We start from the raw sequence: 26754 nt of genomic DNA, 5'->3' as shown, positions 1-26754 counted from the left end.
TGTATCGATTTGACTGAGTAAAATTTTTATTGAACTTGATTTTTCATATTCTTTTAAAAATAGCTCATTTTTATTAGGATTCCAAACATAAAAAGTGCTAACAGGAAGTTATAGCACGCTAATATTATGATGACCACATTGTACCTTTCCGACAACTTGAGCAGCTTCTTTAGAACTGTGAGCGTACACTTTATCATTTTTTAACCGAATTCAAAAAAGGAGGAGATTACTCAATTCGACCACACACATATATATATATATATATATATACATGTATATTTTCTTTTTTTATGTATGTTCGGAAATAACTCCGTCGTTTATGAACCGATTTTGATAATTCTTTTTTTGTTGGTTTTTGTTGGGAAGAAGATATCCCTAGTTTATATATATATATATATATATAAACTAGGGATATCATCATTTACTTGGTACACTACTGCAGCTTACATTAAGAAAACTAACTATCCCTAATGCAGACGTGAGTCCACCGACCAAAATTATGCTAAACTAATTGATATCTTACATGCAAAAAGACATTTTTTTAAACATTTTTTTTATTATCATATTGCGCCTTACTTTAATTATTGTTGTCATTATTATTATTATTATTTTCCATGTTTATGTACACTTACTTATTATACTTACTTGCTATCTATAATATATGTACACTTATCGTCTAGTTAACGTATATGTACACTTATGGCCTACTTGGCCTACTTACAATATACACTTAACCTATGTTACTATTAGTAATATTTTTTTTCCTTAGTCCTATTTTTTTCCTTACATTAAATTACAATTTATTCTTACAAATAAGGTGTGCTACAATTTATTATAATATATTAATTCTGTAGTGTTGTCTTCACACCTCAACACGTTTTAACATTTCGAGCACACCCTCAATGACGGCGGCATCCCTGTGGTGAATTGCCATCCTGAGGCTGTGTCGTCGGTGTAATAGACACAGGTGTTGGTGTGCCTAGTCACCGCGAATACAGCGTGCGAGACGCTGTCGTGGGTCTTGAGATATCCCTAGTTTGGTACCATGATAAGGAAACCAGGATCTGATGATGGGATTCTAGAGAAATCGAGGGAAACTCTCGAAAATCCCCATTATTTTTTACTGAGTGTACCGATTTTGATGATTTTTAATTTAATCGAAAGCTGATGTTTATCGTGTGGTCACATTTAAATTTCATCGAGATCTGATTACAACTTTTGGAGTAATCTTTGATAATGCGTATTTACTTAACTATTTTTAACCGACTTCCAAAAAAGGAGGAGGTCCTCAATTCGACTGTACTTTTTTTTTATGTATGTTACATCAGAACTTTTGACCGGGTAGACCGATTTCGACAAATTTTGTTTTAATCGAAAGGTGGTGTGTGCCAATTGGTCCCATTTAAATTTATTTGAGATCTAACAACTACTTTTCGAGTTATATCTAATAATGCGTTTTTACTTGACGCTTTTTTCGTCGACCTACGTTGTATTATACCGCATAACTTTCTACTGGATGTACCGATTTTGATAATTCTTTTTTTGTTAGAAAGGGGATATCCCTAGTTTGGTACCGTGATAAGGAAACCAGGATGGGGGTGTAGGGCAGGGGTGAGTACGCTTAAGTGCGCGGCGTTAAGCTATTGGCTTGCCCCTGTCAAGTCTGTCATACGCGTCCCAACCCAACCACCCCAACCAAACCCAATCCTTAGGGCTTAGGTCTTTTGGAGTGGGTCGCACACCCTGGTAATACTGTGGTCGAAACGGGCGCCGCAAATTACCATCTACCCCGGACTGCTGTAGCTAAGTGTGACAGGCCATCTGCCGGGTATAGTAGGTGACCCGGCGGATTCCAACTACAATTGCCTACCTGCGGTAGAGCCTCCGCAGTCGATCGCTGTACGCGCGGATGACGGAGTCCTGGGAGGTTGAGTCGTGCCAGACCAGCCGACAACACGCCCCTTTGGTCCCGAATTCGTGCTAAACAGTAGCCCCTGAGTCTAACCAGCTTGGGGGAAACGGCTATACGTCCCGTCAGAGGGCCGTAGGTGAGGTGGAGGGGGAGAAGCGGAAGGCCATGCTGACGGAGTAAGGATGTGTGGAACAACTGGTAGATCCGAATCCGGTCTACCAGCCACACATAGTACGCGGCCCCCGGGCACGTGCGTCCGAGCTCCCGATGTCGCGCTGTACGCCTATTCTCTTCACCTATATCTGCTGGGTAGTCCTAGTGCTCATGTAGCACTCCCAGTTGCGGGCTCGAAGGAGGGTGGGAAGCTCAGCAGATGAAGATTTTACTTTACAAAACATGGAAACCACAGGATTCAATTTTAAAAACATCGAGAAACCGGTGGCTTCGGAGGACATCCCGAAGAAGCCCCCAATAAAACAACTGCAGTGAACGCGTCCGGTGATCCAATCACAGATTTTCCTGTGCGAGGGTCCCACGCCACAGATCAAACAAAACAAGGTAGGAAAGGGGGAAAAGGGAAGGAGACCAAGGGGCAACCCAAGGTTTCTAAACCCGCTCCACCGACATCCACTAAGAAGCAACAATCGAGGCCAGTGGCGGCCCCACGGGGCCCCCTTACCTCATTTACCTCACCTACCTCGGGCCGCCCTGCGATGGTTTCGACGGCCTCTGCCATAGGAGGGAAGGTGGCAGCCACGACACTGGAGGCCCCCCCAACGGTGGCGGAGGCTGGCGAAGCTGTCGCGGGGAGGGGGGCGGCTGTAGATGCTCCACCGGCGCCCATGACCGGCGAAACGAGAGCCGACGCTGAAGCAGATGTGGCGGCATCCAATAACGTGGTTTTGCCCCCGTCGGCTGATGCGGAAGCAATCGCGAATGCTGAGAAGGGGACGTCCGGGGGGGTGACTGCAGCCGCCCTACCAGGACCGGACAAAGGAGGACCATGGACGGTAGTCACCTCCAAAAAATCAAACAGGCCACAACAAACCAAAAAGGCCAACACGAACACTGGAAATACGGAGAAAAGCGAACCAGACAAACGCAGAAAGAGACCAAATGCTGTAAACAGGCGAAAGAGGAAGCTAAGAGCTGAAAAGGCTCTGGCGCCAGCAACAGAGGTAAACGTGGAAGTAACGCCAGTTCCCGAACCGGGTACCTCAAAGAATACTGACAAACGACATCGTCCCGAGGATACGGTGACGCCTAGTGGCGCCAACAAGAAGGCCCGCACTGGTGCGACACCCAAATCCTATGCAGCGGCCGCTAAATCCGATTTGATTGCGGCCGTTACAGCAACAAATGCGGGACACCTAACGAGGGAACAAGCGGAAGAGATAGAGGAGACGCTTAATAACAGACTCTGGTCTCTAGTTCAGGCCAGAGCTAGCAATCCACCCATGTTCCAGGGCAAACCGACTTACGCTAACGGCTCACTACAGCTGTGGTGTATGAACGTCGAGGCCATGGAATGGGTGAAGAATAACATCGACGGCCACACACTGACTTCCGGAGTCAGTTTGGAAGTTCGAAAGAAATCGGACTTACCAAAGAAAGTCAGGTGTGGTATTCTAATACCAGGCAAGGCCGAGACAAACAAGATTGGCGAAGCACTTCGCTACTTCAACCCCTGGGCTGAAGTAGATCGGTGGTTGCTGCACGCGGCGCAAAAACAGGCTACAGGGACCTTCATTGTAGTCAGCATACCAGAAGAACTGATCCCTACCATTCTAGAACGTGGACGGCAATTATGTTACATGCTGGGCGCCGTCTACATTAAGTTCGAAGAACGCAAGGGACGGTTTACGGACATACCACCACAAAATAAGGAAACAACACCGACGGAGATGAAACAGTCAGGGGACACCCCGATGATGGTAGAGGAGTCTACCCAGCAACCGAGCACCAGTCGTGTAGAGAACGACACTCCCGAAGGCACCCTCTTGGACACTGCGCACGATCCGACGAACGCCGACATGGCGAGCGACGGTGATGAGGCGGATAGTGTCGGGGATTGGGCCCAAGGGATACAGGAACTCGACCTTGGGACAGGGGATGACTCTGACGATGGAGTCCCTTTTACCCAGTAGTCGAGCTCTCCAAATCAATCTCCACCACAGCCTTACCGCCACGGCACAGCTGCGTAGGTGGTTGGAGATAAACAATACAGCTGTAGCCTTCATCCAAGAACCCTGGCTATCGCGGTCAGGGTCCATACAAGGATTAGGCAACCTCAAAGCTAAGCTCATAACAAGTAACGAACCTAACCCAAGGGCAGCTATATTTGTCACAAATAACATACCCGTGCAGACCCTAACTGAATTCTGTTCCAGAGATGTCTGCACAATTAAAACAGTTACAACAGCATACTCCTCGGGCACATCGCGGGGAGTAGTTCTCACGTCTGTCTATATTCCAGACGGAGAAGACCCCCCACCACAAGATCTGGTACGGCTGGTCAACTACTGCGAGGCAGAAAAATTAGACATTATCGTTGCAACAGACTCGAACTGTCATCACACAGTCTGGGGTAACGTAAAAACTAATAACAGAGGTAAGACACTTTTTGAATACTTATCCACTACTAAACTATACATTATCAACACAGGTAACAAACCCACGTTCGTTACCAGGCGTGCTAGAACCATAATTGATCTCACGCTGGCAAACGACGGCGGGTCCAAACTCATATCGAACTGGCACGTGTCTGACGAAGCGTCCTGCTCAGATCACAGGTGGATACGCTTCGATCTAGGCTTAGTCCCAACACCTATACAACCCTACAGGAATGTGCGTAAGACTAACAAGGAAAAGTTTCGTGCAATGCTCGAAAAAGGACTACAAGCACTTGACTGTCCTGAAAAAATAAGAAACACTCAAAGTATAGAAGAACTAGTGGAGAAACTAACATCTTTGTTAATAAAATGCTATGAAGCAACATGCCCACTAATTCACCCTCAGGTCAACCCAACCGACAAAAAATCATGGTGGGGCCCAGAGCTAAAACGCCTCAGAGCCAAGGTTAGGAAAACACTCAATAGAGCTATGAACACATATGACAACCAGGATTGGGATCACTACAGAAATGTAAAGGCCTTGTACAAGAAGCGAATCAGATACTGGAGAACTCGAGCATGGCGAAAGTTCTGTGAAGCGATCGAATCGTTTGTGCAGGCCAGTAGAATCCGCAAAATCCTTACTGGGGACCCACAACGAGATCTGGCGTCCCTAAAGAAAACAGACAATACCTACACCAAATCATCAGAAGAGTCACATCAAGTGCTGATCCAAACGCACTTCCCTGACTGCACTATGGTTACCACAATCAGCTGGCAAGACACAAACCTCACTACATCAGACAGCGCCTGGAAGTGCGCGGGTGAGGTAATACAACCAAAGAGAATAGCGTGGGCAATCAGGAGCTTCCAGCCATTTAAAACGCCAGGACCAGATGGTGTTTACCCTGCGTTCCTCAAATGGGGAGGCACAAGATTAAATCACACACTTAACACAATCTTTCAAGCCTGCCTGGCTTTTGGCTATGTGCCGAAATCATGGAGGGAAGTAAAGGTTATCTTCATTCCCAAACCCGGTAAAGCAGACTACTCAGACGCAAAGTCCTATAGGCCAATCAGTCTCACATCTTTCCTCCTAAAGACCTTGGAGAGACTATGCGATAGGTATCTGAGATAACGTACTACCAAAAGTACCCCTACATAATAATCAACATGCCTATAGTGCAGGCAAATCTACGGAATCAGCCTTACATGCTGTAGTGGGCAAGATTGAAGAAGCACTTATAAGCAAGGAATCCTGCCTAGGCACCTTTATAGACATCGAAGGGGCCTTTGATAAAACAAATTTCAACAGCATAGTTACAGCACTAAATCGCCACAAAACAAACCCAACTATAATTACTTGGATCAGGAACATGCTGGCAAACAGGATCGTAAGAGTAGACAATGACAACAAACAAGGCGCCATCGTTGCTAAAGGATGTCCCCAAGGAGGGGTGTTATCACCCTTGCTATGGAACCTCGTAGTTAACGATCTAATATCCTTGCTAAATGACAACAGATATTATACAATAGGCTACGCAGACGACCTGGTCATACTCGTGGCGGGCAAGTTCACAAATACACTCTGTGAATTAACTCAGACAGCCCTTCTATTAGTAGAAAGATGGTGCGAGGAGCAGAACCTATCCATAAACCCGAACAAAACAGAATTAGTGATGTTCACGAACAAACGAGATTTGGGAAATTACACTCTACCTAAACTCCTTAACTCAACCCTGAATCTAACCACAGAGGTAAAGTATTTAGGTGTAATACTAGATAATAAACTTAGCTGGTCCAAACACATAGAAAATAAATTAAACAAAGCCAGCATCATCTTCTGGCAATGCCGCAGGATGATAGGCAAGAGCTGGGGACTTACACCAAAACTGACCCTATGGCTCTATACTGCGGTCATTAGACCCATGGTCAGCTATGGAGCTGTGGTGTGGTGGCGTAGAACACTCCTCACCACAACGCAATCCAAGCTACAAAGCTGGCAGAGGTTGGTGTGCATGGCAATCACGGGCGGCATGAGAACCACACCAACAACAGCAATGGAGGCCATGCTAAATATTCTGCCACTTCACCTATTTATCCAACAAGAAGCTGCAACCACTGCAGTAAGACTAAAGACCCACAAACTACTGTGTTCAACAGGCACACCACACATTAAGATTCTGGAAGACATAGCCAAAGACATTCCGTTCATGGAAGCACCAAATGACGGAATACAGATCAAATATATTTTTGATAAAAAATACAAAATACAGCTGGAAGAGGATTCACGTGTAGCCTCAATTGGGCGAGACCTGAGTATCTTCACGGATGGCTCAAAAACGAAAACAGGGTCAGGAAGCGGTATCTTCTCCGAAGACCTCAATATTAATATACCATCTCTCTTTGCAACGGAATGTTGTGATGCGCTCTCGTTACCACTCTCAATAATATACAACAGATCAATAAAGTCTGGATATTTTCCTGCTGCTTGGAAAGAGTCTAAGGTTGTACCCATCCCAAAATCTGGGGATATTGCTTGCATAAAAAATTATAGACCTATTTCTATTTTACCTGTATTCGGTAAAGTATTTGAAAGACTAATAAGACCCACACTTTCCTGGCATATAAAACAAATGATATCGGAACAACAGTCTGGTTTCTTCAAGGCTCGATCCACAACAACCAACCTTGCTTCATTTGTGACCTTTTTGACCGATTCAGTTGATTCTAATATCCCAGTTGACACAATTTATACAGACGTAAGCAAAGCATTCGATACCGTGGACCACGTTATTCTTCTTCACAAGCTTTCAACCTTTGGTATAGCAGGTAACTTGTTGGAATGGTTTCGCTCGTATCTGAGCAATCGGAGTTCTAGGGTAGTTGTCAGTGGATACTCGTCTCAAACATTTTTAACCCAATCAGGTGTTCCCCAAGGATCAGTTCTGGGGCCTATTTTATTTAATATATTTGTGAACGATATTGTAGGAATATTTAAACACAGCAAATGTTTTCTTTACGCCGACGATCTCAAAATTGCAAAACAAATAAAAAACCAACATGACACTATCCTTCTACAAGAGGACTTAAACAGCTTAGTCGACTGGTGTGAGAGAAACGGTTTGAAACTGAACATCGATAAATGCAAATATATACGATTCTCACGTGGAACTTACCCGAACTCGCAGTCTTATACTATCAATAATGAGACGTTGCGGGAGGTGATTGCTGTCAAAGACTTGGGAGTTAATTTGGACAGTAAAATTAGATTCCACACACACATTGACAGAATAACAACTAAGGCGTTTCAAATGCTGGGTTTTGTAATAAGGAACAGTAAAAGTTTTAAAAAACCGCAGACCAAGATTAGCCTTTATGCGGCCCTGGTTCGATCTGGTTTGGAGTACTGTGCTCAGATCTGGTCACCACACTACGAGGTACATATAAAGCGTATTGAAAGGGTCCAAAAGCGTTTTCTATGGCACCTTTCTTATCAGTGTAATAAAGTAAAACAGTTGCCGACATATCATAGTCGTTTACAACATTTTAAACTTAATAGTTTACTCGATCGGAGACATTTATTAGATCAGGTTTTGCTGTATAGATTGGTTAACGGTATGTTGGACAGCCCCGATCTTGTAGAAAAAATATATATAAATGCGCCCACCAGATTTCCCCGTGCAAGTAAATACGTTCCATTTTCGATTCAACGTTCAAAAACAAAATTAGGTCAGAACGCTACCATGAATAGATTATTTGAACAGTATAACCGAATAACAAAAAACAACGACATTGATGTGGATATTTTTTCAGACAGCCTCCCAAAATTTAAAAATAAACTTATTGCAAGCTTTACTTCTCTATCTTGACATTAAATGCATCACTATGTCTTACAATATCGATCATGTACTGTATGTTTTTCATGATATGTATGAGTGTGTATATTTCTTCTCTTTAAAAAAAAAAAAAAATATAGTTAACGTTAAGTTGTTATTGTTTATAGATAAATTGTATTTTTTTTTTCTTTCTATCTTTTTGTAAATTTTAATTTATGTAAGAATTAGTTATTTGGAGTTTTTAGGTTTTTGTTTTTTACATTTATATAAATTTAAAATAAATAAAATAATTACTACTTAGATGGAACTGTCCTTAACCACGCCGTGGCAACTTGTAAATAAAACAACACTCAGCAAATTATTGTAAACATTTATTTTTAAAATCTGTATTAGTGTATGTTTTGTAAGTTGTCCTAAAAAAAATAAATAAATAAATAAATCACTACCCATTGGTACCTATAACACAGTGTTTCAAGCAGAGTGCTTGGGTATACTTGAGGCAGCCAGAACAATCGGGAGGAGGAACGTAAAGGATTCCCACATCCGTATACTATCGGACAGCATGTCAGTATTACAGGCACTGGATAGTAACTCGACCACGTCAGGTATAATCTATGAATGCCATAACACCCTGATGCAGGTAGGTGAAAATAATGGCATCACACTACAATGGATCAAAGGTCACAACAACACACGCGGTAACGACAAGGCAGGTGAGCTAGCAAGAAGGGGGTCAAGTATGACGGCTATAGGGGCCGAACCGATTATACCGTTACCTTCTTGCTGGCTCAAAGGCCAAATTCGACAACGCATGAAACGCAAACATATCACACTATGGTCCGAAATTGAGGGCTGTAGGCAAGCCAAGTTGGCGCTGCCAGAAATTGATGCCAAATTGGCAAGAATTCTAATAAATCTGGACAGACGTCAACTGAGACTAATAACTGCGGCACTGACTGGACACGGTCCGTATAACAAACACCTATTTAATATGGGCATTACCGACAGTCCCCTGTGCAGGGCTTGCATGGGAACAGAAGAAACGGCTACGCATGTACTTCTTTACTGTCCAGGTGTAGCGGCTTACCGGGCACAACATCTTGGCACCCTGGAGACACTTCCGGAGATCTTCAAGAAGCCAAAAAAGCTTCTAAAGTTTCTGGAGGAGCTTGGGTGGCAAGAGTGAATCGAATCACTCCCACACACGCAAAATAGGCGCAAAGTCGTCGAGTTGCGGAAACCAGCCCGTGTTAACCATACCATACCATACCATACCATACCAAGGAAACCAGGATCTGATGATAGGATCCCAGAGAAATCGAGGGAAATTCTCGAAAATCCGTAATAACTTTTTACTGGGTGTACCGATTTTGATGATTTTTAATTTAATCGAAAGCTGATGTTTATCATATGGTCACATATAAATTTTATCGAGATCTGATAACTACTTTTTGAGTAATCTTTGATAACGCGTAGTTGCTTGACTATTTTTTCGTCGATCTACGTTGTATTACTTGTCGATGTAATTGAAGTCGGTTTTTTTTTTTTCGTTTGCGAGCAAACACAATTATCGTCTACCTACGTTGTATTACTTGTCGATATAATTGAAGTCGGTATTTCTTCGTTTGGCTGCAAACATAATTATGCTTATTGTAGTGTTCTTCAATCGTGAAAAATTTTTTTATCGGTAAAGAGGGTATTTCTGTGCCTTTCACGGTCTGCGTATCGCAACAGAAGGCGTTTTGATCGATCCACTCTCTTTAATTATTTTTTTTGTAATTTTCTGTCCCTCCTTCCCCTGGTGAGATGTCGTCAGATTTTATTCAAGCCCCATCCCCCTATCTCACGTGAAACTTTTCAAAATGTGGGTTTATTACGTAGATAAACGCTTTTGATTGCTATTGTAAAAAGAAAAAAAAATGCTTCGTGCTTTTATTTACGACTAGTTAAGACTGGTCATCAGACACAATCAACAAATCAGACAGTCAGTACTTAGATGTATAACGTCGAAGTATGAATTAAATTATTTTCTTTCGAACGAATTAGTGAATGATATTAATCGTATTACGATTACGCTTAAGATTAAATCTTAAGCATGTACAATCTGGATTAAATGGACCAAAATAGTATATATATTTTTTATTGTTTCAATCAGAAAAAAAATTACGTGATATTTGCCGAGCCTTCTCTCCAACGTAAGATTAGATGAGATTTGACTCGACCCCCTCCCCCCCTTAAACATCTCACGTATTTTATGAACGCCCCCTTTATCGTACCTCTGTGAAATTCTGGCCTCCTGAAATTGTCTCTCAGGTATTATTTAGTATTTACTAGGCAGCCTACTTTACATTTTTTGATTTTTATAGTAATTTTATTTCTTTTTCGACTGACTGTTTTTTATTTATTCTGTCCAGCAAATAACCGGAAGATTTCGAACGAAATTGGGTAAGTCTGTCCTACAGTGGACTGTTATAGACAGAAGCGAAGCGCAATGATTTAATAACTATTTGTTAGTGGTCGTCGATCATTCACACTTAACAAATGTAACAATAATTGTGTTTGCTCGCAAACGAAAAAAAAAACCGACTTCAATTATATCGACGAGTAATACAACGTAGATCGACGAAAAAGAAGTCAAGTAACTACGCGTTATCAAAGATTACTCAAAAAGTAGTAATCAGATCTCAATAAAATTTATATGTGACCACATGACAAACGTCAGCTTTCGATTAAATTAAAAATTATCAAAATCGGTACACCTAGTAAAAAGTTATTGCGGATTTTCAAGAGTTTCCCTCGATTTCTCTGGGATCCCATCATCAGATCCTGGTTTCCTTAATATGGTACTAAACTAGGGATAGCTTATTTCCAACAAAAAAAGAATTATCAAAATCGGTACACCCAGTAAAAAGTTATTGCGGATTTTCAAGAGTTTCCCTCGATTTCTCTGGGATCCCATCATCAAATCCTGGTTTCCTTATCATGGTACTAAACTAGGGATATCTCCTTTCTAACAAAAAAACAATTATCAAAATCGGTACATCCAGTAGAAAGTTATGCGGTATAATACAACGTAGGTCGACGAAAAAAGCGTCAAGTAAAACGCATTATTAGATATAACTCGAAAAGTAGTTGTTAGATCTCAAATAAATTTAAATCGGACCAATTGACACACACCACCTTTCGATTAAAAAAAAATTTGTCGAAATCGGTCCACACGGTCAAAAGTTCTGATGTAACATACATTAAAAAAAAAATACTGTCGAATTGAGAACCTCCTCCTTTTTTTGGAAGTCGGTTAAAAAATACGAATACGAACCGAATACTTCAGTAATCTCGCTGCCGTTACTCTTGTTTTTCACTCAAATTGGTTAAGAAATTTAGTTATTTTATTCAAATTATTCATGGAGCTGCGTGCCGCAAGAAAGCACCGACCGCGGACCGTATCTGAATCCAAGGTTGTATAGTAAGGCGGCCAGAGCTTCTGAGCAGGTTCGAGGAGTAGGAGTAGGGTCGGCATCGCACTTACGATAACATCTGGTGTTCCAAGCATCCATAGGCTACGGTAACCGGTTACCATCCTGCTTTGCCCTACCCTCAATGCAATTATTTATTATATTGTCTTCTATTCTTGAATTTTATTAACAGTAAAAAATCAATACAACAAAATTACAAACCAGATAAGTTACTATACCTCGACCATTCATGTTACATTTCGTGCTTAGCTTTTTATTACTGTTGGACAGGAATAGTCTAAAATGTCTTGAATAGTGTGTAAAAAGGGATTTCGTTTTAACGTTGAATTCGAAATGGAATTACGTAAGACAAACACTTGAAATACAATTATCTGTTTATTTCAAACACAAATTGAAAGATTTCGACAATTAATCGGGCCCAAAACGCGTTCGGAAATCTCGAATGTTTGATTCCCAAACCATTATGAAGTTAGTTTCGACAACATTAAACAAAAAATTATAAAACGTTAACTAACAGCAATTCACTTATTTTTCCTAGAATCTACTCATAATACTCAGATTCTATATCGCACGTGTTGTACATCCGACACTGGAGCCATCACAGAGATTTCATTACCTACAATCCCATGTTATATTGGAAACAGAAATACATATTTCTGGAATTATTCTCTAGCAATGTAGATTGTTGCATGATTTTACCTATAAATAGAAAAGGCCATGTACTGTGTCTTATGCTCGTAAAATGTATCCTTTTTGAGGTTTTTGATGTAACCTTGCAACTTACATTCATCATCTTCCATTGTTTCAGGCGATCCTTTGTACACACTGACATAGCAAGGTATCATTTTAACAAGCACAAGATTTTTTGCCTTAATGATAACAGTCCACGCTAATGTGACAGCATTACGATTATAAATGCAAGGAGTGGACAGCAAAAAAAGCAATTTTTCTATTTTCAACAAACAGATATATATCTAATGAAATTAATTATTTAAAGTTAATTAAAATATAATATTTCTTATGTTACCTTAAATTTCAGTTATTATTAAAATTTTTGGTACACAATTGATTGAATTGATAATTTATGTTTGACTGTTGATTAAAGTTGCCTTAAGACATACATTCATTATTTCATATTTAGTGAACTGTTATCATTTTCAACCTTCCTTACTTAAACTATAATTATTAATCTTGCATTTCTTCGGGCAATTCGTGCGGATTAATAATGCCCGGCACGGATAGCTGTACCCTTCTCTTCTCTTCCTGAGCTTGACGAAGTGCGAATAATCGTTCTTCAAGATATAGATCACTATCATCTTCACCAGTATATTCCTATTAGGCGGAGATAAAAGTTTTAAAACATGATTAATTTTGCCAATGATGGGTTTTTTGTGACTTTAATATGTAAAAAATTTTTTTGTGAATTATTATTGTATTTTATATATTATATTATTATCAGATGTAAATATATTTTTTATATTAACATAAATGACTAAAGTAATTTTTTATTTTAATAATACTATTTTTGATGTATAACTTAATTGATATTTAATGATATATAAAATTAGTTACTATATATCGTAATATGTATATCGTAATGAACAAATCTATTTAATTTGCATGTTGAATAAGATATATAACATGCACTCTAATCAATTTTTTTACTAGTATTTTGTAAGGATAACTTACTCTTATTTGGACTAAGAAATCTCGTAGATGATCTTTGAAGGCAGGTATGTCTTGGTCCAAATTGAACAATCCTTGAACAGTAATCTTAACTTGATTATCTGTCAAATGTGGGAATGCTGTTTTTAGAAGATTTGCCACATATTCCTGAAAAGACAAAGTTTACATGTATATTCAACTGAGGTAATGCACAGCAGGAATTTCCTGCTCAAAATATGGAGCAGCCCAACTGGGGTACTACCTCGACATTACAGACAATCACATCTAAATAGTACTGTTTTCAAGCAGTATTGTGTTCCTGTTGGTGAGTAAGGTGACCAGAGCTCCTGGGGGAGGGGGCGGGTTGAGTCGGCAACGCGCTTGCGATGCTTCTGGTGTTGCAGGCGTATATAAGCTACAGTAATTTCTTACCATTAGGTATGCTTGTTTGCCGACCTTTTGATATACAAAAAAAAATCTTGTTTCAAGCCTGATTAATATAGGTTAGACACAAATTACAATATAACTCTTCCATTTTAAAATGCATATTAACAAAATTAGCACTATAATTAAAAACATATTTAAAAAAAATTAGCATCTTCATTAAAATGATTACAGTAAATGCATAAACACACTAAAGTGTGTTTATGCATTTACTGTATAAATAAGGATGGATTACTTACTTGGATATAAAGAACATTGTCTGGAGTACGTCCGAGAGGCACAGAAACTCGGCCAGTTTCTACCAAAGAGAATATATATGCTAAAATTGTAGCATGCATTGTAAGACCTGCACCGTGAGAGGTGTCTGTTACAACACTAAACACATGCTCCAATATGTCACATAAGTAAGTCTGGTAGAAACTTTGAGCAGCTTGAGGGTGTTGTTCTACATTTTGTAGTAATCTATACAAAATCTGTAGTCCCGTGTCTGCCACATTTCGCATTGTATGCTTAAATGCCCAAATTATGGAATCCAGCACTAATTTAAACTGTGCAGGAGGTATACTTAGGAATGCTTTAAAACAATGTGTATTAACTGCCTGTAGTAACAAGAAAAATTCAGTCCGGTGCTCTGGATATTCTTCAAAGTCTTTGTTAATCATTTCCAAAGTACATTCAAAAACTGCATCAAAAACTTTTGGAACTTCAGAAGTAATATGGCCTCCAAGTTTATTTACGATGGCTGCCATACAAGATAAAACTTCTGGTTCTCTCGCATCTGGGACTGCAGTTCTTTGATAGTCCAAAAGAACAGCATCAAGTAATGGAGGAATAAAGTTTTCCAAGACCATACTATTGTCAGTAGAGCGAGATACCCAACTTGCTATTAATTTTAAGGTCTCTTTTTTGATAATCCTCATATTCTTAATCAGTGGTTGTTTTGTGACAACCACCCCATTCAAAGCTATAGCTTGACTAATATTTTCTGACATTACCTTGTATACATTCAACATATCCAAATAAATTCTTCCCAGCTGCACAACATATGGATGACCCAATGCTCGACAAGCTCGACCATTCGTTTTAAGTATACTTACAAGTTGTTTGACAGCTTCAGGGTCTTTAAGGATATCAACATTATGAGAAGCTTGTGAAATAATGTCATCCCAGACCTGATTAGGAAGTAACATATATTTCTCAATCAGTTGCTCCTGTGCTACTTGATCAACTTGGGCACTAATCATATACCCAACAGCCTCATAAAAAGTGTGTACTTGTAGTGTTTGCAAATCACAAATAATGGAACTGATTGTACTCAGAATTTCTTCTATAAATGGACAAGCTTCACAAACTTGTGTGGTAACAAAGTGTCGTCGACACTTCAAGGCAATTTTTATAAATGTATCACAGGCCATATCTTGAACACCATCATGAGTTTCGTGCATGAATTCAAAAAGTTTATTTACAACTGTTTTCAAAAATTTCCAATGAGCTCTAAGAAAACGAGGGTACTGCCCAACAACATACATAATATTACTGGCAATAATAGCTTTATTGTCTTTGCCTTTTTTTTGTTCACACAAGCCCAAAAGATCCTTGATAACAATTACCAAAAAACGTTTTTCATCTTCTTCCATCATTGCTCCTGATATAGACCCAATAGCCCAACACAGTGTGTTAAGGTTTTTCCATGACCATTCTGTGCCATTAACTTGATTTTGAAGTTTCTCTGTCATTATTCTCTCAGTATCTTGATAATCCAAATGTGTCAAGTAAACTAGTGTCTCTCTCATATTCTTATACAAGTTGATAGAGTCAGTATCTTTCATAAATTCTCTTACGACTTCACCGTTTTCATTTTCAACAACCAAAACTTCTTCAGGTTTTGCCATTCGAGATATCATAATATAACGAACTGAACTAAGTACATCAGCGTACAGAGCTTTACGTCCAACACTTTTACCTAAGCTATATAATCCTGCGGAGTGTGCACACGGTGCAATCTTGTACAAATCAGCAGCAAGAGCATTCCAAAATTCTAAACAAATTTTAAAAATTTCTACCTCCTCTACTTCTGATATTAATACAAGGTATCGAAGGGCATTCATCAATGTGTTTGTAAGACCTCTTCTTTCAATTAATTGTCCATGTTCTTTTAGATATGTGCATAAAAATAATGCAAGGTTCTGAATGAAAACCTGTTCTTGATCTCGACCAGCAGCATAGGCTTCACGTATATTGGTAGTGAGAGGGAGCATGGCCTCCAATTGCTCCATAGTTTGCACAAGGAGTGCTACAAACTGTTCTTCATAATTACTTACTGTCACACCGGCTATTTCAGTTAAACAACTTAGTGTTACATTACGGAACATCGGGACATTTAAAAACTTAAATATAAGGGTACTTATCAATTTCATTTCAAATATATAACCCAATGGAATCCAATTTAAGAATCTTAATAGTGTATGCAAAGTGGCATCCACTAGAGGTGCATTTTGAGAATTTTCAAGAACAAATTGACAAAGTGTGAAAATTTGACTGAACTCAGAACACATAGTGTCCTTAAGATGCTTAGCTTTTGTTTGTGTGAGCTGGCCTGTACTGAAAACAAAAACTTCCTCACTAAGGAGCTTCAAGATGACCATGTTATTTTGGCAAAGGCTCTCATTGGTCTTAGATGCCCCAACAATGTCACCAATAAAAGTTTCCCAATTATGAGGCCACTCTCTCTTCAACACTTGTATAAGTATCATATTTAGTTTTTTTAAGTAAACTTTATTATTCTCCATTGTAACAGGATCTGAGGAGTTTTTAATAATAAGGCCAACAATATACTTCTTTATACCTTCACATTGATTCCTTGGTAAGACTTTCCACCGTGTCAGTATTACTTGTTCCAAGATTTGTAAAGCATAGTATTTAGTTTCCTGATTTTGGGAATATTCAAGAATTGTATCAACCCGAGTCCATGCGTCTGGATGTTCTTTCAATGCTGTTAGAATGTCTTGAGCGACACGTTGCTGATCTCCAACAGTTGAATATAGGCATCCAACGATATTATCAAGAAGATTTATGTCCAGTTTCTGGTTAAAATCGAGAAGTTTGGAGGCTTGTTGTTCTAAAGTTGCCATTCTGATTATTTTTTGTCACGTTTTCCCTTAATTAAAAACCAATCAAATGTATCTTATTTTTAATCATTCCTCATCACACGCTACTCTGAAATAAATTAAATCATAATTAGAAAGGTATACGCTCTAACCTCTTTCATAAGCAAACACTACGACACTAAGATAACAACACTTCATTTACAAATACAAATGTAATAAATAAAGTATCGAAATTTTAACATTGAAATTAAACTTACAAACCTCATGTTTAAAGTAAAATAATAAGATTGCACACACCCGTAAGATTAACAATGACATTTTCGCTAAATACAGTTCTACTAAAAATACAAGTACAATTTCATTTCATGTAAGGCATTGGTGAAAATGAACATTTTCCAAATACTTACCCGATTATATTAATTGCGGCGCAATCGGTCAAATGCACTTCCATACACACTAGCCCGTTGTTTTCGTCGTTTTCGTGATGCTTGAAAAAGCTAGTGTACATGTCGTTATGTCTATGCCAAAGAGTATACAATAACTTCGTAGTCTATGCTTTATACCTTAAGGTAGGGCTGTTGATATTTTTTAAAATATCGGATTCTCGATATATCGATATTTTTAAATATATCAATTAGAGATGAACGGATATCCAGTAACTATCCGGTATCCGGCCTATCCGGCCTTGTTTTCACTATCCAGCCGGATACCGGATAGTAATTCAGTATCATCATCATTGGCCTTAGTCCGTCTATTGCAGACGATTTAGACAGTGTCAGACGGACACTGTGTCGCCTAGGACACTCTTCGGGAAAACGCAGAGTTGCCTAAGCTCTGCGCTACCCTCTCGACCTCACTGGCTAGGCCCACAGGAACGACGAGTCGATACGTGTGGAGCCTGTTCGGCTGCAGGAGTCTTTCGCATTTTAGAGCTATGCCACGAATGCTTGACGGAGACCCCGTTCCGAGTTTCAAATGAAGTTTTCCTACTGCAGATACCTGATGATTTTGAGCCGGGTATATCCCTCGGTCGCCTTTTACGACCCCCATAGGAAGAAAGACAAATGTGTGTGTGTGTGTGTGTGTGTGTGTGTGTGTGTGTGCAATACCCCGAACAGCTAAGTTCCGCCGGATATTCGGCTATTCAGCCACATGGTTGGCCGAATATCCGGTATCCGGTATCTGGCCAAACTGCTATCCGTTTCATCACTGATATCAATATCGGAGTTTGATATATTGAAAAAAATATCGATATTTTTCAATTGGATTTCATCGGCTTTTTTGTTTTAAAAACAATCGTAAATTGGCTCAAAAATAGTTTACACAGTTAATAATTCAGTATATTTGTAAAACAAATAAAATTATAAGTGTATTAAAATGTAAGATTTTAAATCATTATTGTTTAATTTTAATAAAACAGCAATACGTACCAATATTCAGTAATAGTTTAAAAAATACTCGTTGTTTTATATGTATAATTGTTTGACTATTACGATTATTAGGCACTAAAAGATTGATTATAGAAGCAATTCGTTCAGATGCTATAGGTGTAGCAGAAGAAATCAAATATTTAACAGCTATTTCTGATAGCACAAGAGTGAAATGTTTACTATCAATCCAAAATTTTATCAACTCAGTATTTAATGACCTTGAAATATTCGGTTGATCTAAATACTGCTTCAATTCAGTAGACATTATATTGTGTTAAAAATTGTGACAAAAAATTCATTGCTATTAGACAAATTTTTCAAGAGCATATCTTCATGCTTGTCCCATAATGATGAAGTATTTTCTTTTTCTCTGCGTGGAGAAGTGCCTACGAAAATTATAGTTTTATTTAGGATAATTATTACTAATATTATAAATGTGAATGTATTTGTTTGTTACGCTTTCACGCGGAAACTACTTATCATCATGAAACTTTGTTATATTTTTGGAGGTATAAGAAGTAACATAGGATACTTTTTATTAAAAAATATATATATTTTACAAAAGATAAAATCTCTCTACTTATTTAATGGCTTCAGTTCGAGAGAAGCCACGGGTAAAAGCTAATATGTAAATAAATAAACTAAAAGGGGAAAAAAATAATGTAGTGTAAATAAAGTTCAGTAGATTAAGTTTATGATGTTCTAGTTTAAATAATTGACGAGAAAAAAAAAGTTACTTAAAAATACGAGTAAGCTTTAGACTACACGACGAAAGCGATACGAAACATAAGTCTTTCTCTCTTTCTACTTTCACTAACTTATGTGACACTTTTCGTAACACTCTCATAACGTATTTCCCAGTTTACTTCCCAAGACAAGCTTGCGTAAAAAAGTTTTACTTCAAAATATCGAGTGTCGATATTGAAATTTAAATATCGAATTATCGATATATCGTCCAAAAAAGTATTAGTAATAAATATCGATATTTCTAAATAATAATATCGTTATTTTGATATATCGATATTTTATCAACAGTCCTACTTAAAAGCTATCAAGCAAAGAGTATATAAGCTATCAAGCTAGTATAAAATAATAAGTACCTGAAGTACCTGAAGTACAAAGAAGAAGAAGAGAAAAAAGAAGAAGATTTTTTTGGAGAAGAAGTTTTTGGAAATTTTACTTAAATACGAATTACATACTGAATAAATATGAATAATATTTTTCACTGTCTTTTTACCGTCATAATTAAAAAATATATGAACTGGTTATTATCGAATCAACAGCCTAAAATTAAGAGTCAAGCTTCTTGCTATAAAAATGACGATACTTCCATATAACTTTTCATTCCCACCTTTCAACCCCTTAAACCCCTTTTTCGCATTAAAAGGGCCTATGTCCTTTTTCAGGCTTAAAAATGTCTGTGTACCAAATGTCATTTAAATCGGTTCAGTAGTTTTGGTCTGAAAACGCCACAGACAGATAGAATTGTTCGTTTAAAGGTATTAGATACATGAAGAATTCGATACTTGTCCACCTCTTCCACAAATCTGGAGGACCCGGAGGCGAGTCGGGAACTGGTGGCGGCAATACGGCCTAGCTTACTTGGCTGGGTGGAAATACGGCACGGTGCGGTGTCGTTCCACTTGGCGCAGATGCTGACGGGGCACGGCTGTTTCTGCCACTATCTGTGCCGAGTGCTGGGGCGGGAGCCGACGTCGGGACGTCATCACTGCGACGTCGTCGGCTACGAGGATACGGCAGAGACACGCGCATGGCCTGCCTAGCGTGGAGTGAAGAGTGAGTCATCGGGGCGGATCTCTCATTTCCGGCTTTGATTATAGCCATGTTCAACAGTGAGGAGAACTGGAACTCCGTTTCCTCCTTCTGCAGCGCTGTAATGCTGCGAAAAGAAGCGACGGAGTGGGAGCGGAAACAGGATCTCTTAGAAACTCGCTCCCGACTCGCCACGAAAAGCGAGGTCAGCGGCGCAGGGCCTACCTGGCCAACCTGCTGTCGTAACGCTGGACCAGTGGGCGATAGATTGGGGTATCTATCGCTCGCATTGCACGGTCCTGAGGAGGGAGGTGACCTTAGCATTTAGGGAGCCTTTCGGAGGTCGCTTATGCGACGGGCCTTAGTTTGGTCAAACGCCGGCGGGATCGCAGAAGTTCTCAACGTCCCCGTGATCCCGCCCTAGGTGAGAGGAGGAACACTCCTAGGGTTTTAGTCAATGCTAATCAGACGTAGCCGCGGCTCCCCGGGGCCGTGAGTGGCTGGGCGGGATTTCCTCTGGGTCAACAAAAAAAAGACCCATCATCATTTCTCATTTCAACTGTAACAAGGCAGACCTATGTCTTACGTATAATTTACATTTCTATTTTTCATCATCACTTCAGTCTATCGCAGTCCACCGCTGGACATAGACCTACGCAAATTCGCACCAAAAATGGTGTGAACTCATGTGTTGCCCATAGTCACCACGCTGGTATGCTTGTTGTTGTGGGTGGCTTTGTATTTTTATATATCATTAAAATGTGGTTCCGGTAGCAATTGTTGTATAAAAATAACATTTTAAAAAAATGAAAAAAAAGTGTGTGTATATTCTATTTTTTTGGAAGAGTCCTAAATAGTAAACAAATATGGCGTACTTCCGACCACAGATAATAGAGTAATATTGTAAATATAGTAAAGTGACATAAAGAGCAACTGAATGAACACTATTAATAAGCCATAGACGAAAGTAAAATTCATTTTATGTTCAAATATTTAACGCTACCATATTGCTAAAATTGTTTCAAAACCTAATAATATATTGAATATTTTTTCTAAGAATTAGTAGAGGTACAAAATTACGAAAAAAAAAATATTAATCGATCGATCATATCATCATCATCGAGCATAAAAGGCAACAAATTTATATTTCGTTTATGTAAAATGGTTGGTAAAAAAAACGTCAAAAATAATATTTATAACAAAATAGGGCCACCTGTGTCTGGAAAAAAAGTCGACCCTATTAGTGTTATTGTCACATTATTTGTATTCATAATAAATATAAAGCCTTGCGCCAGCGGCACACTCTATAAACATTTAAACAAAAGGATTGATAACACTGTTGCTCACGTAGCTCTCATTGAGTAATCCTAAGTCTCATACTAAAGTCCTACAAAATTTTCCTGTGAACTACAATAAACTTTTATGCCAATGCTATGTGCTTTTATATTATATGGGATAGCGTTAAAAATTTTCAGAGTGAAATTGATATTAAGAAACATTCATAATATAAAATAAAACCCTTACAATAAACACTTTACTATAAAATATTGACATTTATAATATTTTGTCAGCATTTTTTACGCTCAACACAAATAAAAAAAAAACAATATCTAAAACATAATAACAAATCGCTTCACGGTAACATTGTTTTATAACTTACTATCAAATTATGATTCGTGAAAATTTAAAATATAAGTAAAAAACAGGGCCCATTTTATCGCTCATGCCGTTCAATCTCTTATACTCATTCACCTCTAAAAATATTATGACCACATCCCTATTTGCGTCACAAAAAAAGATATTAAAATGTCATTTTCGAAAATATTAATTATCTGTACGCTCGAAATCGTATTTTAATAATTTTTATGTGTTTAAAATGATAAATTGATATTTGTTTTTAGTGAAATAAATAGTAAATGGAGTTTTACAAGTGTCCGTAAGCTAATATGTTGTGAAAGTGAGTGATAAATGCGGAAAAAACGTGAATTACGATTGACAGGGGTTTGTTTACCAAATAAGACTCTTCCAAAAAAACGGAATATACTTATGTACGCACGTAAGAAGCTATACTTCATTGGCTAGCTAACTCCACGTTGCTAACTTCTTCTTCGTTGACTAGCTAGTTAACTTCAGGCTATCGGTTTTTTTTTCGTAGCAGTGTGCGCGCGCATCGTGATAATTTACTCTCATAATAATTTACACTAAAAGAAGTATAACTTCAAAAAAAATCGGAACTAGGAAAAAACTCGCTACCGATATTAGCACTATTAATTATATACCAATATTACGACTATTTTACAACTATTGACGACCACTCTGGAGTAATGGTGTGTGTACCGAGTCGGCTGCGCCTAAACACCGAAGGGTTCAATTCCCGCTTGTAGTGGATATTTGTTTTATACAAATATTTATTCTCGGTTTGGTTGTTACTCCTTGTCCCTTCACCGAAAGAGCACGCTAAGTTGTCGGTCCCGGTTGTTATCATGTACACATGATAGCGATCGTTACTCATAGTAGGGAATATATCCGCCAACTCGCATTGGAGTAGCGTGGTGGATTAAGTTCTGATCCTTCTTCTACATGGGGAATAAGGCCTATGCTCAGCTGTGGGATATTACAGACTTTAAGTCATCACAACCAGTGTAGATATATTTTTTTATATAAAACTATTGTGATTTTGGCAGGATTTTTTTACATTTGACAGTCATTCGAAGATATTTCGTTGAAGGTCCAAAAAATCAACACTCTGAAGAAGTAACATATTATCCAAACACCAATTTTGAATGCAGCACAATATGGCGCTCGCTACTGTCAACCAATCTATATCTGTGGTCCTTTGTATGCTTTGTATGGTCCGAGTCTGTGGTCGAAATTTGGTCGAAATCTGATGTTTGTGACACTTAGGGATGGGCAAATGAAAAAAATATATCGATATATATCGTATCGATATTTTTAAAAAGTATCGATATATACTGAATAAAAAATATCGATATTTCGATATATCGATATTTTTACTACAAATTGAAAATTAATACATATTTGGCAAGTATATTAATTTTATTACATATTATTACAATGAAGACTTAAGTATTATGATAATAATGACGAATATATATATATTATTGTATCGGACGTAATCTAATAGTATAGGGATTTGCCATGTCTTTGGAAAACTAACCACGATCATTATCAAACAACACCCTATATAACAAAGATATGCGGTCGCAGGCTATGTCGCTTTTACATGAAAAATATAAAACTTTTTTACACCAGTGCTTCCTTTTTTTCTTTTGAACGCTACAAGTACTCAATACAGTCAAACCCAATGCTATTTTTTGGTGTTTGAATAATGTAGGAGCCATTTATAAAAACTGACGAATTTAGGCAAGGACAAAGAGAACACAAGTGAACGCGACAACGTATGCCGCGTAAATGATTTGCAGTGCTTTGTGGAGCAACATCCTCTGCGGCAGTAACTGCAAGCAGGCCCTGCTTGCAGTGCCACTGCCGATCGTATTGTATGTATGCATGCAGGGCCGATATTTTAATTGTTCACCCTGTCGCAGGGCCGCAGTGTCGTTCTGCCAGCCCGACACACGATCTCCCCACTCCGTAAACTGCAATCAGGGACATGTGTAGCTCGGTCGGGCCGATTTAGACCACCATTTTGTTTACGTCGGTACATTGCGACGTTTGTCTACTCTATTTGACCTGGGGTTTGTCTTGTCAGTGGTTGTCATTTAGCAATTAATCAGTTAGTTGGTGGTTAGTTGGTTTGGTTTTATTATATTATTTGTTTGGCTCTGTTTTCTTCAAGAAAAATGAGCCAGCGAGAAAAAGACGTGTGGAGGGACGTAATCTAATTGTATAGGGATTTGCCATGTCTTTGGAAAACTAACCACGATCATTATCATAATAAAGAAATGCGGTCGCAGGCTATGTCGCTTTTACATGAAAAATATAAAACTTTTTTACACCAGTGCTTCCTTTTTTTCTTTTGAACGCTACAAGTACTCAATAAGCCAAACCCAATGCTATTTTTTGGTGTTTGAATAATGTAGGAGCCATTTATAAAAACTGACGAATTTAGGCAAGGACAAAGAGAACACAAGTGAACACGACAACGTATGCCGCGTAAATGATTTGCAGTGCTTTGTGGAGCAACATCCTCTGCGGCAGTAACTGCAAGCAGGCCCTGCAGGCAGTGCTTTGAGTAGGCCCCTTTAAAGAAACTACCCATAGACATGTTTTTTGGTTGCGTTCACAAACTACAGAGGGATATAGACAGCACTAATACCAAAACTCGCAAATTCTCGCGCGCTGTTACAGTTATTCATTTACAGATAAAACGGACTATATGTTGAAATAAAAGTAGAATACATAATTCATTTAAAATATAATATAATTAAAAAAAAATATTTTCGCTTTTAAATAAAATATTTAAAAGCGAAAATATTGAATAATTTAAAAAATATATCGACTTCGATAGTCAAAAATAAATATCGATTATCGATATTTTGAAATTAAAAATATCGCCGATATTTATCGATATTTTTTTGAAAAAATATCGATATTTTGATATATCGATGTTTGGTGCCCTTCCCTAGTGACATTTCGTGATTGTGACAATAAAATACTATTACGTTCTACCTTTATAATTACTAAGAACTAATTAAGATTAAACACTCTGACTGGCAATTCCTATGGGAGTCCAATTATAAAAGAAGAAGAAGAAAACAACAACTAAAAGCCATTAAGCAAAGAACTGAACTGAACTATATTTACATACTCTTTGTTCATGACCGTGTGTTCATGCAAAACTGACAAAAGTGTTTTGATCAAACAGATTGTATTGAAACTACGATATACTTATTAAACAATATTGAAATGCTTGAACTTTAATTAATTTGTAAATACTTAATCGCGGTTATAGCTTATCATTCATTTTGAACAGCTTAAACATCATGAAATAAAAATTAAATTTTAAAATAATGTTTGTAAACACTTAATTAAAAATCATATTGTATTAAATATAGAGAACAAAATGAACAGAAAAAGAAATATCAGCTATATTAAACCAGAAGACCCACATTTTTTGAAAGTTCTCAAAAAGCAAGCAGGCTATGACGACGTTAATCACAAATTTGATAAACTTGAAAATTCCGAAGAAGATTTCGTAGAAGATGAAGAAAGTGAGTCACCACAAGTAGTGGTACTGAATAAAGGTGATCTTACTGCTCAGGAAGCAGAGGCTGAGAAAGAAAGAATTAAAAAAATCGAAGCCGAAACAAAAGCAGATCTCAGTCAAAGAGTAATTTTTAAGAAAAAATCAAAAACAAAAGAGAATGATAAAAGCAAACATTATGCTTCGAGTAATAAACTACCATCAAAAGCTAATAATCTAAAACTTTTGTCCTTTGGAGATGATAATTTAGAGGATGAAGATGAATAATAAATTGTGATCTACACTTACCGTTTAATTAAAGTAGGTACTTGTAAATATCCATAATTAATAAAAATAAATAAAATTTAACACATTCTGGTCTATAATTTCTTATAATAAGAACATATTTGATATTACTTTACTTTCATAATATATTAGGGACCAGTGCCGGATTAGCCACGTAGCAAGAGTAGAGTAGAGAGAATGCTACGGGCCCCGCGAATTGGGGGGCCCCGCGCTCCAATGCCTGTCTGACCCTAATTAAAAAAATATCAATTTAGATAGGAGCGTAAAATATCTCGCATGCCTTAAACGCGAAGCGTTTATGCTATGCTTTACTTCCAAGTCCAGTCGACAAGTTCAAAATGGTCGAAAATAGAGATAGTGCTTTTAAAATTATGCTCATTGAATCCGGAATAACGTCTAGAAAAATGTTCTAAAAGCGTGTATTAGCACAACAAAATTCAAAAGTTATAACCATTAAAAGAAGGAAAAATGGCCTTTCGTTTTTTTGCCAATATTTCATAAACTATTAAAATTTAAGAAATTTCAAAAAAGATTCTGAAAGAAGAGGAAATTTTTAATAAAAAATGATATGCTGATGAATGATGACGCTTAATGATGGCTTACATGCCGATAGCAGCGCCACCTACCGGGCCAATTGAGATAAAAACTACCATATCTTCCAAGTCAGACAAAATTACAGATGCTTACAAAACTTGATGTAAATTGGTTCAGTAGTTCTTTAAATTTGCCCATATTAAATCCAGAAAAGTTTATTTGTAACAGTTTTGTTTTATTTAATACCCTAAAATTGAGAACCTAAAGCATACCAAGGGCCCCTTGACAGTATTTGCTACAGGCCCCGCGCTGGCTTAATCCGGCACTGTTGGGGACTGATGCAACTTGCAACTTTTCTTAACTTATGTACTATTTGGCAGACAATCACAACAATTTCTAAATTTTTTACTATGTTCCCTAAAATATTTCATGGGAAAAAAATTTTGGTCAAATATTTTGATTAATATACAAAATTATTGATTATTCGTCCTG

General features: G+C 37.9%; 2 protein-coding genes across 2 annotated transcripts; one reads left to right on the top strand and one right to left on the bottom strand.

Moving 5' to 3' along the window:
* Positions 1–12201: 12201 nt before the first annotated feature.
* On the bottom strand, positions 12202–17154 carry LOC123655469 (exportin-1). Its single transcript, XM_045591254.1, has 3 exons — positions 14188–17154; positions 13529–13672; positions 12202–13171 (listed from the first exon to the last, which is right to left on the bottom strand). Exons 1-3 carry the CDS (start codon positions 17077–17079, stop codon positions 13025–13027), a joined length of 3183 nt encoding a protein of 1060 aa, XP_045447210.1. The 5' UTR covers positions 17080–17154; the 3' UTR covers positions 12202–13024.
* Positions 17155–24844: 7690 nt separating this feature from the next.
* On the top strand, positions 24845–25795 carry LOC123655628 (uncharacterized protein KIAA1143 homolog). The gene has a single exon (XM_045591389.1). The coding sequence runs from the start codon at positions 25303–25305 to the stop codon at positions 25708–25710; it is 408 nt and encodes a 135-aa protein (XP_045447345.1). The 5' UTR covers positions 24845–25302; the 3' UTR covers positions 25711–25795.
* Positions 25796–26754: the final 959 nt, after the last annotated feature.

This window comes from Melitaea cinxia, chromosome 8 (assembly GCF_905220565.1).
Source record: "Melitaea cinxia chromosome 8, ilMelCinx1.1, whole genome shotgun sequence".
Taxonomy (NCBI): domain Eukaryota; kingdom Metazoa; phylum Arthropoda; class Insecta; order Lepidoptera; family Nymphalidae; genus Melitaea; species Melitaea cinxia.
The sequence above is the reverse complement of the archived record's forward strand: the minus strand, read 5'-3'. Positions and strand labels throughout refer to the sequence as shown.

Coding starts and splice junctions, on each gene's coding strand:
- LOC123655469 (XM_045591254.1), bottom strand. CDS start 17,079: ATGGCAACTTTAGAACAACAAGCCTCCAAACTTCTCGATTTTAACCAG. Junction 13,673..14,187: donor ACAATGTTCTTTATATCCAA/GTAAGTAATCCA, acceptor TTGTCTTTTCAG/GAATATGTGGCAAATCTTCT. Junction 13,172..13,528: donor ATTTCTTAGTCCAAATAAGA/GTAAGTTATCCT, acceptor TCCGCCTAATAG/GAATATACTGGTGAAGATGA.
- LOC123655628 (XM_045591389.1), top strand. CDS start 25,303: ATGAACAGAAAAAGAAATATCAGCTATATTAAACCAGAAGACCCACAT.